The following is a 14,778-nucleotide window of genomic DNA, read 5'->3' on the forward strand; positions in this document are numbered from 1 at the left end:
GATTTCTATGAAGTCTCCATCGAACGTGATTAGATCTAATGCTTACATGCTTCCTAGGCGAACGTAATCGTACTACACTAGGATTAGGTCGAGTCACACAATCACATTTATTGTCACTACTAAAGTTAGGTTCGGTTGTCTTACCGCTAACACTAAGTTCAGTTCTCCTTCGTTTCACGGGAGGTGAAATATCGTGTCTCTTAATAGATTTGTATTTGTCCTTTACATGACATCCACGGTAGTCTGTCCTGCCATGGTTTCTGTTTCTTCTGTAGTTAGATTGCGTTAGGTTACCGGTCCAATTAGGTTCGGCTACGCAATCACTACCACTGTTACTGTCACTACTAGATTTAAGTTGGGTTACATGATTACTATTACGGTTGCTATCAAGATTAGGTTTGATCACCTTACCGGTAAAATTAGGTTTAGTTCTCATTCCTTTTAATGGTGACAAGATGTCATGTCTCCTAACAAAGCTGTACCTATTCTTTCCACAATGTTCACGGCACTTTGTCCTACCTCGGGTTTTGTTTCTTCTGTGATTAAGTTCAGTTGCATCACCGGTACACATGAATTTAACATCTTCTTGCTCATTGGGATCACACTTCAACCTCACATGAATACCTTGAACTTGATCTCGAAGGTTAGCTTGATGCAAGCTAGTACTGTATTGAACCATTGATGGATTTTCAAAACTTTGCAACATCACACTTGGATGATGGAAATCAACGCACTGCATCACGTTCTGTGAAAGCATCATCGGATTGTTTACTAACATCATTCTAATTCTTTCGTTGAATGAACAATTCAACAGATTTAATTCACTCGACCAATCAAGACAAGCACTAATAGGAACACGTGTTTTCTTTCTGTATTTCACGAATATTGGAATCAACTTATTTTCTGCTAGATGAACTATAGTATTAATATCATGTTGAATATATTGTGAATTCAAGCAATCAATAGCGTTCTCAAGATGAGGATGATCGTAACTTTTCGCATTTTGATGCATACCGAAATCACTATCACACACATCATTCATAAGACAATTCAAAGTATTTGACTGAAAGGAAAAGTCAGGATAGTCTGTTCCAATCAATACGGCCGCATGCTCTTGCAAAAACTCCGCCAATTCCACCACTGTAGATACTAAGTTTGCTCTCTCCGTAGTTTCTATGGTGATTTTATGATCCATTTCTTCATCAGGATGCCTGAATTTAACTATGATATGTTGGTTCATTTGTTGCAGTTGTTGTTGTAAACCTTCATTACGCTGTTGCAGTTGCTCTAAACTCTCATCAAAATGTTGGGCTAGCTGATTTGCCTTTTGATCTAACCTTTCCAATTGCTGGTTTACTTTAGCGAACTGTTCTGGTTGGTCCTGGGCTTCATTCTTAATCTGTCTAATAGTTCCCCGTTTACCTTAGCGAGCTGTTCAGCTTGATCCTGGGTTTGGGTCTTAATCTGCCATGATATTTCCTTTAAAACTTCCAACATATTGTCGGATGAATTTGCTACGGGGTTGTCTATTGTTTCACTATCGGTAACATTCATCTTGTTCCGATATATAATCCTGCCACTTCTTAGATAGGTACAATTAAGGTATGGCTCAATCTTGATCGCTTTTTACTTTGCTTCAAAAACGATACTTTCCACTTCCTTCTCAATCTTTCCGATTTCACTTTCCCTTTCTTCCCGGGTTTCACTTTCCTCTCTTCCTGGGTTCCGGCACCATTTACAACGATAAACTGATTCTTTTTATAATTAAACTTGAGCCACATTAAAATAACACACACTCCGTTCCTTATTTCACTCCATTTATTTATATTATATTATCTGGTTGCTCCTGACAACCTGTTATCCAAAACCTTATTATTTAAACATTTGAATATCTAATCTGTTATATATTAATATTATCGACAATCATATTATTTTTAAAACATTTCTTTCTCTTCTTCTGATAGTGAAAATCAGCCAGCCTAGTACATATTTAGAATAACTTATGGCTTAAGATTAAAAATATACAATGTACAGTTGTAATTTCAGAAAGAAATACCTATAATAACAAGATTGATGGAAGAATTAAGTTAAGTGAGAAAATCAACTTCCGTAACATTTGTGGACTTGAAAGAAGCATTTAATAAAGTAAAAGGAATAAAATGTTCACTCTGAATGAATCTGAAATTAACTATAAAGAACGAAGAATAATATGCAGAAGTTGTTTCCGATCTATGGTGACGAAATTACACACCTTATGCAGCACCACCAAGCGGGAAGAGAAGGACGCTGCCAGTCGTGTAGTCACCATTATGCGTGGTAGGCAGTGGCGTATTTACGATTTTGTTTCGGGGAGGGCTTTGCTAACTTTAGGGGGGCTTTGCCTGAAAATGTGAATATTCTGCAAGATATTTCATATACTTTACTATAGTAAGTAAGATTTCGGGGGGGCTTAAGCCCGGAAGCCCCCCTAAATACGCCACTGGTAGTAGGTGATAAATGCAAATTGGGACAAATGCCGCCGAAAGTAAGTGCTTATTGGAAGGGCTATATAACTGCCCTTTCCGACGTGAACTACAGTTATAGTGCCATTATCAAACTATGCAAGGAGTGTGGATTTACTATGTCCAAAAGTGGCATACCATCGGTGTTGAAAGGGGCAGGTAAAGTGAGGCGTGGGATGATTCCTGTGGGGCAAAGACAGGTCAACTCTTGGCCTGTCAGTAGCCGCAGACGAGCTAGAGTTCGGGAAGTCGTAGTCTGGTCACCACGGAGAATCCACCCCACAGAGGAATATCACGAACCGGTTACACAGACATCACTGAAGACAGTGCACACCATCATTCACCGCGATTTGAGGTTGGTAAAGCGAGGGAAGGTTCGTGTTCATAAGCTCTTGCCAAAATACATTTAGGGATATCACACCAACTGTTGAAAGCTGTATGAGCGGTACCTGGCCGGTGAAAAGTGGAAGTTTGTTGTAATACTAGACGAGACATATGTTTATCTGGATGACTGTCACAAGCCACATACATTTCTTTTATCGATTGACAGGTGCGAGGGCTTTCAAAAATGGTTCACTGAATACAAGGAAAGTTTTGGCACAGGCTTCATGAACATTGCCGGATACTCGTACCAGGGCAAGCTGGCCATACACAGGCATGTAGCCAGGACAATAAAATTATGATATGTTAGTATTTTATAACAAGTTATGAAGAAGTCTCGAGTAAAAGAGTTGAGTTCAGCTGAGTTGATTTTGAGTTTAGCGTCCCTTTTAGCAGCGAGGCTATATAAGACGGGACCTACAGATCAACATGTAATCCGAACCACATGAGCTTCCGGCGGGAATCAAACACGGGCCTTCCACGCCTAAAAAAGATATGATCTCCCAATGTCATTCGAACTCGGTTCTTATTGTCCTCTTCCTTCTTCTTTTTCTCATCTTCGTTTAATGCCGTCAAAGATAGGAACGAGATCTCTTTCGGCAGTAAAGACATCCTATAAATTGGATTAGCGTTGCCGCGAAATTGAAAATTTCTTCAAGAAGTGTAACTAGAATCTGTTGCCAGGCTAATATTGTTAGTGATGGTGGGCATTTCTTAAGTTCTACCTGAGATGCTGTCTGATCGAACCGGTTTATCGATAGTCATTTGAAGTCGATAGGATTAGCATGGAGCTGGAAGGAATTCAGAGTGCTCCGTTACAATAATATCCATTTTTAACTTGACCCATCCCCCCATTTAATCCACGCAAAGCTCCTCATACGAAAGAGTAACCAAACGCTTGCTGTAGCTTTGTATTGTTGATTCTTCTTCTTGTCGTTTCTTTTTGTTTCATCATTCCTTTTTTATTTCTGGTTTCGAAGGGCGGTGACCGGATCCCCCGGACCATCCCCTCACTTACGTCCTTGCCATACATCGTATAGCCAAAATTACGAAGGTGAATTCGGAATATTATCAGGCTAACGTCCTGACACTCGTTTATCTCCATGACATTCCCCATCTCTATGAGAGGAACACGAATAGTGTGTGGGTGCATCAAGACAAGGCCTCAAGCAACACATATCGTTCCACCCTCCTCTTCCTCCAATAAATAGCACCAGAAACTGGAATTCGTGCCATTCCATTAACAGACGTTGAGTGAAGTTCCCTGATGCGTCACCGATGGACTTTTCCATCTTCGGCCCCCTGAAATGAGTCTTGTCTCAGAGGAGACCCCGCACTGTTGAAGATAGCGGAAAGCCTGTCAGGAGAAGTGATTGCGGCTTGACATGACTACATTGCGTGCAAGTCTCCTATAGGGAAAACTTCGCTGTCGGGCAATTGCCCAGATGCAAGGCCACCAAATAGAGCACTCTTGATGTTGTCGTCATAGTTTCTATGAAGGCAAATACAATTTAATATCGTCACCATAGATCTGAAACAACCTCTGTATAACCTGTAGAAAGAACAGAAGACAAGATTTGAAGTAAGAAGAAAGAAAGTAGAAATCCAGTGTTTCAGAATGGCATCAGGCAAATATGATCAGTGTCACAAATTTTGTTTAATTTCTACATTAAAGAAGCAATAAAATTAATGAAACACACTATTAAGTATTAAGTTTAAGAGTCTACAGTAGATGCTTACCATTTTTTCTAAGCAACTCAATCGCAATAAAAAATCATGAAAATTTTGAAAAGTAGGCCACTTAGCTCTTATACAGTTCTATTAAATGAATTAACTCTTGCTCTAGAAAGCATTCATATAGAGCAGAAAATTGAGTAGTCGACAATGACTTCGTAAATTACATATCCAGATTTCTAGTCTATAGGAAAAGACCTAGAAAAGCGCTAATATCACATTTAATAGAATATTGCAAATACTTTATTTTCTAAATTTTGGTTTTCTTGATTGTCTCTGAGATATTCCCGAAGATTCAAAACAAGTATTTAGTTTCATTTTAGCATTCTATTCCACGATTGGATTAGTGTTTTGCATCCTGAGCATTATACTAACCCGCTAGGAACAGAGCTTAGCTGCGAATATACTGAATAAGCGGTCGCGGACAGACAGCAATGAGTGGTACTCCTGCTTGGGGGTTGGGCGTAGGGCTAAGAACCTCATCTTGTTAAAAATGTACTTGTTCAAAAACAGTCACAGACCTCAGAAAATGAAAATGGACATGAGATTTGGAACATGGAATATTAGAAGTCGTTATAGGGCAGGCGCGTTAAAATCCGTAACGAGTGAGTTAGAGAAATACAGGATGGACCTAGTAGGAGTTCAGGAAGTTAGGTAGGAAGGAAATGGAATTGTGATGTCCGGAAATTTCTCGTTCTTTTACGGGAAAGGAAATTAAAATTACCAATTAGGAACAGGGTTTTCGTTCACAAACGAATAATATCAACAATTATGCGGGTTGAATTTGTTAATGACAACTTTCTTTTTCAAACCGAATTATAGGGAACGAAGGTCTGCAGAAGGTAAATAACGCCAACGGTGTTAGACTCGTGAACTTTGCAACATCCAAAACCCTTATCATGAAGAATAGAAAATTCCCACATCGCGACGTTCATAAATACACTTGGACCTCACCAGACGGAAAAACACATAATCAAATTGATCACGTTTTAGTAGATAGAACAAGGCAATCTAGCATAATTGATGTCCGGTCGTTTAGAGGGACTGATTGTGACACTAATCGCTACTTGATAGCAACGATAATAAGAGAGAGAGAATATCGCTGAATAAAGGAAATATTCAATGTCTGAAAACGGAGAGATTTAATTTAAAGAAATTAGAAGAGGGCCAGGTAAGAGAGGAATACCAAATTGAAGTTTCGAATAGATTTTCGATTTTAGAAGATTCGGAGTGCATTATGTTGAGAACACTTGGAATGAAATTAAAGATAACATTAAAATTTCAGCGAAAGAAAAATTGGGACACGCGTAAATATGTAGAAATAAATCATGTTTCGACGAGGAACTAGCAGAGAAGAAAAAACAAGAAAAGTTACTCTGGCTACAGAATCCGAATGGAACAACTACAGTACACAAAATTTCGTAGACATCAGGCGGGAAACTCCCAAAACTTTTAGAACAAAGAAACGTGATTTTTTGAAAGCTAAAATTAAGGAACTTGAAGATAATAGTAAAAACAAAAACATCCGCGATATGTGTAAGGTGATCAACGAATTTAAGAAAGGCTATCAACCGCGTGCTTACTCGTATATATTAAAGAAAGCCGACGGAACAGTTCTCATTGATACAGATAGTATCTTAAATAGATGGAAAGATTTCTTTGACGATTTGCTTAAGACGCAGCCAAAAACTAATGTTCGTGAAGAAAGAGAAATGCACACATCAGAACCGTATATTCCAGAACCTAACCGCAGAGCCGTCGTGTGGATTGTAAGAGCTCGGGGCAAGATTCCAAGCCCCCCCCCCCCCTTAGTGTGTTATGAGAAACAACCAGAGTTTATTCTGTACTCCTAGATTTAAATATGGAATGTAAGATTATAGAAGTTGGTATTATGTTAATTTTTAAAATTGAATGGCTTTTGTAATTAAAACATAAAAGTTAATGAAAACAGGTTTTGAATCATTAAAATCGAGTGTTATTCTTGTTTATTTTGAACTTGATACACATCAACAAAGTAATAGTACATAATATACAACGATACAAATATTAAATTCCAAGATTAGGTTATATTTACTATTAGGTTATATTTTTCGTATGTGAGGTCAAAATTAGAATATTGTTGTACTGTTTGGACACCAAATGTCACTATATACTCTGATGCAATAGAAAATACACAGTTTAAATTTTTCAAAATGCTTGCGTACAAGAGAACCTGTTTCTACCCAAAGTATGTCCCCTATGAAGACATAGTAACGAATTTTAGTTTTCGAACATCAGAAAAAAAGGAGATGAACGTTTAATCTGTTGCTCTTATATAAACTATTAAACGGTAAAATTGACCGTCCAGAATTAGTTTCAGAAGTATTGTTACGTGTCCCAATAGGTAACACTACAACAGCAAACACTGGGTATATTCTATTGTAGAAAAGCAAGAACTAACATATTACATAAGTCTCCTCTGTGAAGAATGTGTGCTTCATATAACGAAATAATTACATTTCATGTAGTAGATGTATTTAGAATGTCCAAAAACAAGTTCAAAACAATTGTCAGGCAATTAAACGACGTACATTTGTCTACGTATATTAATATATGTATAATAATGTTTGTATAATACTGTATGTTAGATAATTATGTACACGACACTATAACTGGATATCAAGCCTGTTGTGTTGTACTTTTGAAATAAATAAATAAATAAATTTTACTTAGCCGTGGTCTGATCATTATTAAAATATTTGAATTAACATTATTTTTTTAAAAAAAATCATTTACCAACATGATGTGAATTCATTGAATTTTGTTGATTTGTAGTTCCAGCGTCCCCTCTGGTCGCGGCGCCCGGGGCGATTGCCCCGGTCGCCCCACCCAAGCCTAAGCGAATAGGAGTAGAAATCGCTATAAATAAATTAAAGAAAAACCAATTTCCGGATGCAGACGAAATTCCGGCTGAATAAATTCTTGCCGGAGGCGAAAAGTTGTGAAACAAGATACACAAAGTTACTCTCCTTATCTAGAACAAGGAAGAATTGCCACAAGAGTGGAAAGAATCAATCATTGTTCCAATTCTCAAGAAATGCAACAAAACTGACTGTAATAATTATCGAGGCATCTCTCTTCTGTCAACATCCAATAAAATCCTCTCAAACATTTTATTAGCAAGATTGACCCCATACGCAGATGAAATTATTGAAGATTATCAGTGCGGATTTAGACAGAATCGATCAACTATCGACCAAATGTTTACCATTTGACAAATACTCGAAAAGAAGTGGAAATACAATACCCCGGTATATTAATTATTTATTGATTTTAGAAATACTCACGACTCGGTGAAGAGAGAAACATTGTACAACGTTCTTACAGAATATGGAATTCCAATAAAGCTAATTAGATTAAATCTAAATGCATCCCAAAGTAAAGTCCGGGCAGTAAAATTTTTGTCCACGAACTTTCACGTGGAGAATGACCTGAAACAAGGAGATGCGTTTTCGCCATTATTATTCAACATTGTCCTGGAGTACGCTATAAGGAAAATCAAAGATAGCGACCAGGGCCTAGAGTTGAATGATATTCACTAGGTTATGGCGCATGCTGATGATGTAAGTTTAATAGGGGATGATAGGAGAACAATAGAAAGAAATGCAGATGTGTTATTAAACTCTTGCAGGGACATGGGTTTAGAAGTAAATACAAAGAAAACTAAATACATGGAAGTTCGTCTGGATGTTAATACGGCAAATTATGGATGCGTTAAAATATCAAATAATACTTTTGAAAAAGGGAATATTTTCATATATCTAGGATCAATATTAACAGACCAAAACAATTTATACGAAGAAATTAAATGTCGACTAAAAACAGAATTCGTGTTATTATTCAGTTCAAAATCTACCTAGGTATTGTCGTCACGAATTTTGTCGAGGAATTTGAAGCTTAAAATGTATAAAACGATAGTCATATCTGTTGTTATGTATGGTTGCGAAACATAGTCGTCTACTCTGATGGAAGAACGTTGACTGAAAGTATTTCAGAACAAGATTCTGAGATGAATATTCAGACCGAAGAGGAACGGAAATGAGGAATGGCGGAAACTTCATAACGAGAACCCAACATTGTTAGGGTCATCAAGTCTAGGAGGCTCAGATGGGCACGTCAGGTAGCCAGGATGGAAGAAATTAGGAACGCCTTCAAAAGTCTTAACTGGAAGGCTACTCGGAAAACGACTGTTAGGAAGACCTAGGCGCAGGTGGGAGGACAATATTAAAATGAATCTCGCAGAAATAGGAATACAAAGTAGAAACTGGATCCAGTTGACTAAGGATATAAGTCAGTGGAGAGCTTTTGTAAACGCGGCATTGGATCTTCGGGTTCCATAGGCCATAGAGTTAGTTAGTTAGTTTTAGTTGGTTATAGGAATACATGAGTAATCAATTTTTGATTGTCCATACATTGGGGACAACTGGATGGATCAAGTACATCAATCAATTCGATACGTAACTCTTGATCTTCTATATTCTGTCGAAAATTGATGGTGATCCCTTAAGGTTTAGTGTCTCCCGAACGGACAGAATGGATATATATATAAGGGAATTTTTGATACACTTAATTCCTTAAAAAGTGATGAATGTATGAAAGTTCGTGAGGACATGTTTTGTTTTCTTAAAATAATAGCTTTAAATAAGTAAAAATAAAGGTGATAATTACATGAATCATATGCCGTGATGTATTCTTCTCGTCAGCATCAATGCCTATTTCAATAAGAAGACCCATTGCTAACTGTTCTTGAATTTTGGCAGACATAGTCACCCAGTGGTTATTTTTCAATAAGTCTTCAGCGAAAGGATTCCTCGAGATATTGAGGAAATCCAATACTTTAAGCATAGGCTGAATACCACGCTCTTCCAGTTTATCTGAAAGATGAATAAATATTGTAAATGCGTTGATACATGAAAAGTTATTTTAACATTATGTTATTTTAACATATAACATCCATGTTTATAAAAAAATATATTTTCTTATTAATTTGATATGTACTGTACACGTTAATTGAAAATAGTTCTTTTGATTAAATAAATTTTGTATAGAAAGGTATAAGAATGTAGGCTGTATAGGATACTTTTACTAAGTCAACTTGTTGCATTGTATAAATTTTTCATGAATAAAATTGATGTACCTGAAGGAAGTAATTATATGAAGAAAATTCTTTACACAATAACTACGTTTTCTATTTTAGTCAGATTTTTTGTAATTATAATATCTATAGAAACTAATAATGTGATGGAATTGGCTAATTAAGATTACGGTTTAACAGGAATTACTCTATTTGCCCTCTTCAAAAGAAGGTAAATTGAATTTATTAACGTACCGTTAATAACAGCTATTTATGAAGTATATTAGGGAAGTTATTTTTTTTTTTTTTACATAACGATTCTACAAATTTGGCATAACTAAGGTTCACCTTAGTTCATGCTTCTTGTATACCTTTGTTAACCTCCACAATTTTCAAACTAATATTACTCAAATAATAGTTTATTGATATAAGAGGCTGATAAAATGTTTTACATTCATTATTGTGTCACGAATATTTTTTTCTTTTAGATATTTTCATAAATTTTGGTCACATATCTTAAGCTGTATTAACTTAGTTAACAAAGGCAGACAAAACACATTGAGACCTTGTCTTAAAGAACATAGAATTAAGGGATGTAATGGGGTGTATATCCGTCTAATATTTTTATATTCAAGCGTGTATTCACCTTAAATTTACAAAAGAATGGACTTATACGGGAATGGGTATACATTATATTTTTAAAAAGTGTTGAACATATACGTACCAAATTTTGCATTAATATGTTGTATCCTAGACATGGACCATTCCTCAATATTTAAGTGAACTTACCTTGTTATTAAAGAATAGAATACAGTGCATTGGAAGTGCTTGAATGCATTATATTCCCTGCTAATATATGTTTATCTAGGTTAGTAGTTCTCAATCTTTTCGAGTCTAGCTCCCCCTTGGGGGTAGAACACGATTGGCCTGAACGCCCCTCGTCAGCTTAATCCAATCCACTCGTGTACAAGACTGAACGCAAGACTTGGACGAATCAGTGTAAGAACCAGAAAAAGGTTTCAATTCTTAAAATCAGTCTTGGTGAATAATCATCATTATTTGTAAATAAATAAATAAATAAATAATCTTAATTTTTAATGTATAATGGCTTTCGTTCAATAATAAGACAAAAATCTAACAGGTCACGAAATCTCAAACAACCTTAAATAATAATGTCCGCCAAACACCTTTTTCTGTTCCAGCAACCCCTGAGGGGCGTTAACACCCACGTTGAGAACCAGTGATCTAGGTGAGAACCCTAGATATAAAATACAAACTCATTGATTTCCACAAAACTAACGAAAATCAAACTTCAACTAATAAATCTTAAATTGAATTCACAAGTTGTATCAGTAATATTAACCTACGCTTTGAATCACCTCTATGTTGCTGTTACAAAGTTTTTTTTCTTTAATTTTCTTCCCACACGATAATTTTAAAGCTTTTGTTCTATCCGATATCATATAATGTTATAACATGAGAAACAAGAATCCTGTAGTATTAAACCCAAGAGACTTTGAAACTACTTCAGAAATTGTTCTAAGGAACATGGGAATAATAAGGGCTTCTGTATGCTGTTTATACAATAAAAACACTAATACGTACGTGCAGAAAATATATTAGTAAATTAATATAAACTGATACTTATTTCTTGATATGTTTACTTACCTTCATCCATGCATGCTCTGTAGTAAGCACGAGCATGTTTCACAGTTTGTGGGTCTTTCTCTGTATCGTTTCTTTCCAAAATATCTGGAATATTGAAAGAAAAGAACTTATTAGAAGACAAGCAGTAGAAGTTATTGAAGGTTCAATCTTTAGCTACAATGTTAATAATACACAGTTTGTCCAGTAAGTTCACCACTAAATAGAACCATTAATAATCATGAAAAGAGAAAAATATCTCCTGCAGGGAAAAAAAAATATTTTACTTGTTAATATCGCTATCGCTCATTAAAATACAGCTAATATTATTTCGAAAATGGTATTTTGTCTTACGATTGAGTATTACAGTTTTTAAGTAGACAATATTTTGAGATTTATTAGTTCTGTGAAAAGCAGAAAAGCAAATATTTGGGCTTTACCATCGAGACTTACCATTAAACGGCATATTTAACTAGTGATCCTTACACATAGTCTTAAAACATCTTCCTGAATTTGAGTTTTATTTTATGTTTAACTTAGGAACCAAGGAGATCGTAATATTTCAGGAACTTGTATAATATGTCAAGGTTTACGACTATGCCAAGTTTAATCCAGATCGCATGAGTTTAGTTGAACTCGTAGTACGATATACAGGGTGGTAAGAAACTATTTGAACAAACTTTGGGAGCTGATTCCCAACACCGAAACCAGCAAAAAAAAGTCGTATGGAACTTTGATCAGTGAGGGATAGTTTCGGCGATATAAGTTGCCGAAAGCGTGGGAAAATGAACTTCAGAGGGCTGTAATTCAAAAACAACGCAACGTAGAGAGTGTGGTTTAGAACGTGGCACTCGAAATTATACCTGCGTGATTTAAAAATGTATGTTTCAAACCTCCGCAGGATGTGTGCGAGGGATTCCCCAAAGGAACGTAGGGATTCCATTTAACCTGGCAAGTAATCCCTATGTACCTTTGATGAATCCCTCGCTAACAACTTGCGGAGGTTAGAAAGATACATTTTTCAATCAAGCAGGTATGATTTTGAGTGTCACGTTCTAAACTACACTCTCTGCGTTGTTTTTGAATTACATCCCCCTGAAGACCATTTTCCCCACGCTTTCAGCACCTTATATCGCCGAAACTATCCCTCACTGACCAAAGTTCCATAGGACTTTTTTGCTGGTTTCGGTGTCGGGAATCAGCTCCCGAAGATTGTTCAAATAGTTTCTTACCACAATGTATAATGTCCTTGTCATTAATTTTTCAAAGAAGAAGAAACAAATGAGGGGCGAAAAAATGAAATACAAAAATGAAACCATAGATATTTAAAAGGAAAAGCAAATAATGAAGATCTATGATGATGGTTATAGATCCGAAACCACGTGCTTTCAGAGCTAGAACTTAGTAAAAGCGAGAGAAAAAATTAGATTTGGAAGTGATTTTTACTCTAAATCTATGAAACGTAGTTAACGCAGTTCGATAGACAAACTAATATATAATTGAGCTCTTGTAAATACTCACACTTCAGAAACATTCACACAAGAAAGTCAAACTTTAGAAAATAAGATTGGATAAGAAAAGAACTTTCATCACAGATTAAATTCAATAAAAAAAAATCATTTTAAAGATGTAGCATATATTCTAGGATATGGATGTACGTAAGCTCTGTTGTGGCTCGGGCGTAGGAGATCCTAGTTCGTTCTCGATGGAAGCTCATGCGGTTCGAATGTGTGTTAGAATCTAAGTTTCACATTTCATGAATCCTCGCTGCTAGAAACATTAAACTCCAAACCAAGGTACCAACCACAGAATATGGATGTGCAAACCGAGTTTGAATTAATTTGTTTGTAAGTTTTAGGAACCTAGATAGGCGCATCTCATAATTATCAAGTCAAGTCACTTCAATTAATCAATGAAATACTGTATATGCAACTTTTCACACCTGACATTTAAACATGCGAATTAAATTTAAAATATTGGGAAATAAATAAATAAATAAATAAAAGTGTTTTGTCTTTTCCATGAAATATATGAAATAGGCAATGTGTTAAGCATATCTACTTAGAGACAATTAGAATTCTCTAGAAAGGAACACTCCAGAAACATTATAAAGGTAAAAATAAAGATATATTTCAATGTAATACAAGAAGTGTGAACAGAGAAATTAAAGTTTAGTAGTGGAGGAAATGATTTGCTAATCTGTATAATGATTTGCTAATCTTTTAAGAAAAAGGCAAACAAAGTGTTCGATTAGTAGACTTTGGCTTTCACTGGAAAATGTAATAGACTGTTAAAGAATAAAGAAAAGAAGATAGCATAAGATAGGAAAACCGAATACTAATTAAGAAATATACATAACGTCTGAAGAGTTAGAATCGAAGAAAAATTTGTAATGGGGAGAAGAGTTTGGAACAATTTCCTCTTCTTTTGTAAGATGGATATAGCCATAAACTAAAAAAAAAAAAAAAATGAAATGAAATCTTTGAGTTTTACGTCCCAAGGTTATGCCGGTTAGGCTAAAGGAGACGGTGATGATGAGTAATGAATGAAATGGTGGAATGAAGAAAGTGGCAGGAAACGGGAGAACCCCGAGAAAACCCACGCACAGGGTGTTTGTCCACCACAAAGTTCACTTGGCGGGGACTAGGATCGAACCCGGGACCTCAAGCACAAGAGGTGAACGCTCTACCAATGAGCCACCGCGGCCCCATAGCCACAAACTAATATCAAAGTTACATTGACATTACCACAGAGAAGGTATTCTCCTTGCCTAGACACTCGACATGTGTGACATATTGTATATCGCTAAAGAAACTGAGAAGCTTATAAACAGCTCCTTGATCTTACGGTAACAAAATTCTTAAATTATCTCAAAATTATCAAATTTTTGGATTTCTGTTTATGCTTCCAGTTAATTTTCGAATTAAACTACTGGAACGAAAAAGGAATCAGTGAATATATTACATTTTAAAAATATGCTATTTGACCACATATTGCAATAGGGCTTTAATATAGTTTGATTCTGACAATGCTTAGTTATTCATCGAAATTCACGCCTTGTTTTCCGTATGTCTCAGGATTTCCTTGTGTTTAACTTTTCCCATTAAATTGGCAAATGTTGAAAGAAGATATCAAAACTAGTCTGAAAATAACTAGGTATGCAATGGATATACCCGATTGCAATGAAATGAGCTGAGCGAGCTTAAACTACGTAATCAGAAAGCGTTTTTCGGTGATTATTCCTCGATGGTACATCGGATTTTTGATTTCGACCTATGTTGTCACTCAGCACGACATACTCTATCAGCGTGCTAAGTTTGGTTGAGATCGGCCAAACGGTCTAGGAGGAAGCGTTTTTCGGTGATTATTCCTCGATGGTACATCGGATTTTTGATTTCGACCTAT

General features: G+C 35.9%; 1 protein-coding gene across 1 annotated transcript in view; it reads right to left on the reverse strand.

Annotated features, from left to right (window-relative positions):
- LOC145668652 (neprilysin-like) overlaps window positions 1-14,778 on the reverse strand; it is a 150,885-nt gene that overhangs the window by 68,885 nt on the left and 67,222 nt on the right. The window contains exons 6-7 of the mRNA XM_081736710.1: window positions 11,398-11,481; window positions 9,324-9,529 (exon numbers count right to left, since the gene is read on the reverse strand). Coding sequence (XP_081592836.1) covers window positions 9,324-9,529; window positions 11,398-11,481 — 290 coding nt within the window. The remainder of the gene's footprint in view (window positions 1-9,323; window positions 9,530-11,397; window positions 11,482-14,778) is intronic.

Source organism: Thermobia domestica, chromosome 13 (genome assembly GCF_964235325.1).
Source record: "Thermobia domestica chromosome 13, izTheDome1.hap1.1, whole genome shotgun sequence".
NCBI classification, from domain to species: domain Eukaryota; kingdom Metazoa; phylum Arthropoda; class Insecta; order Zygentoma; family Lepismatidae; genus Thermobia; species Thermobia domestica.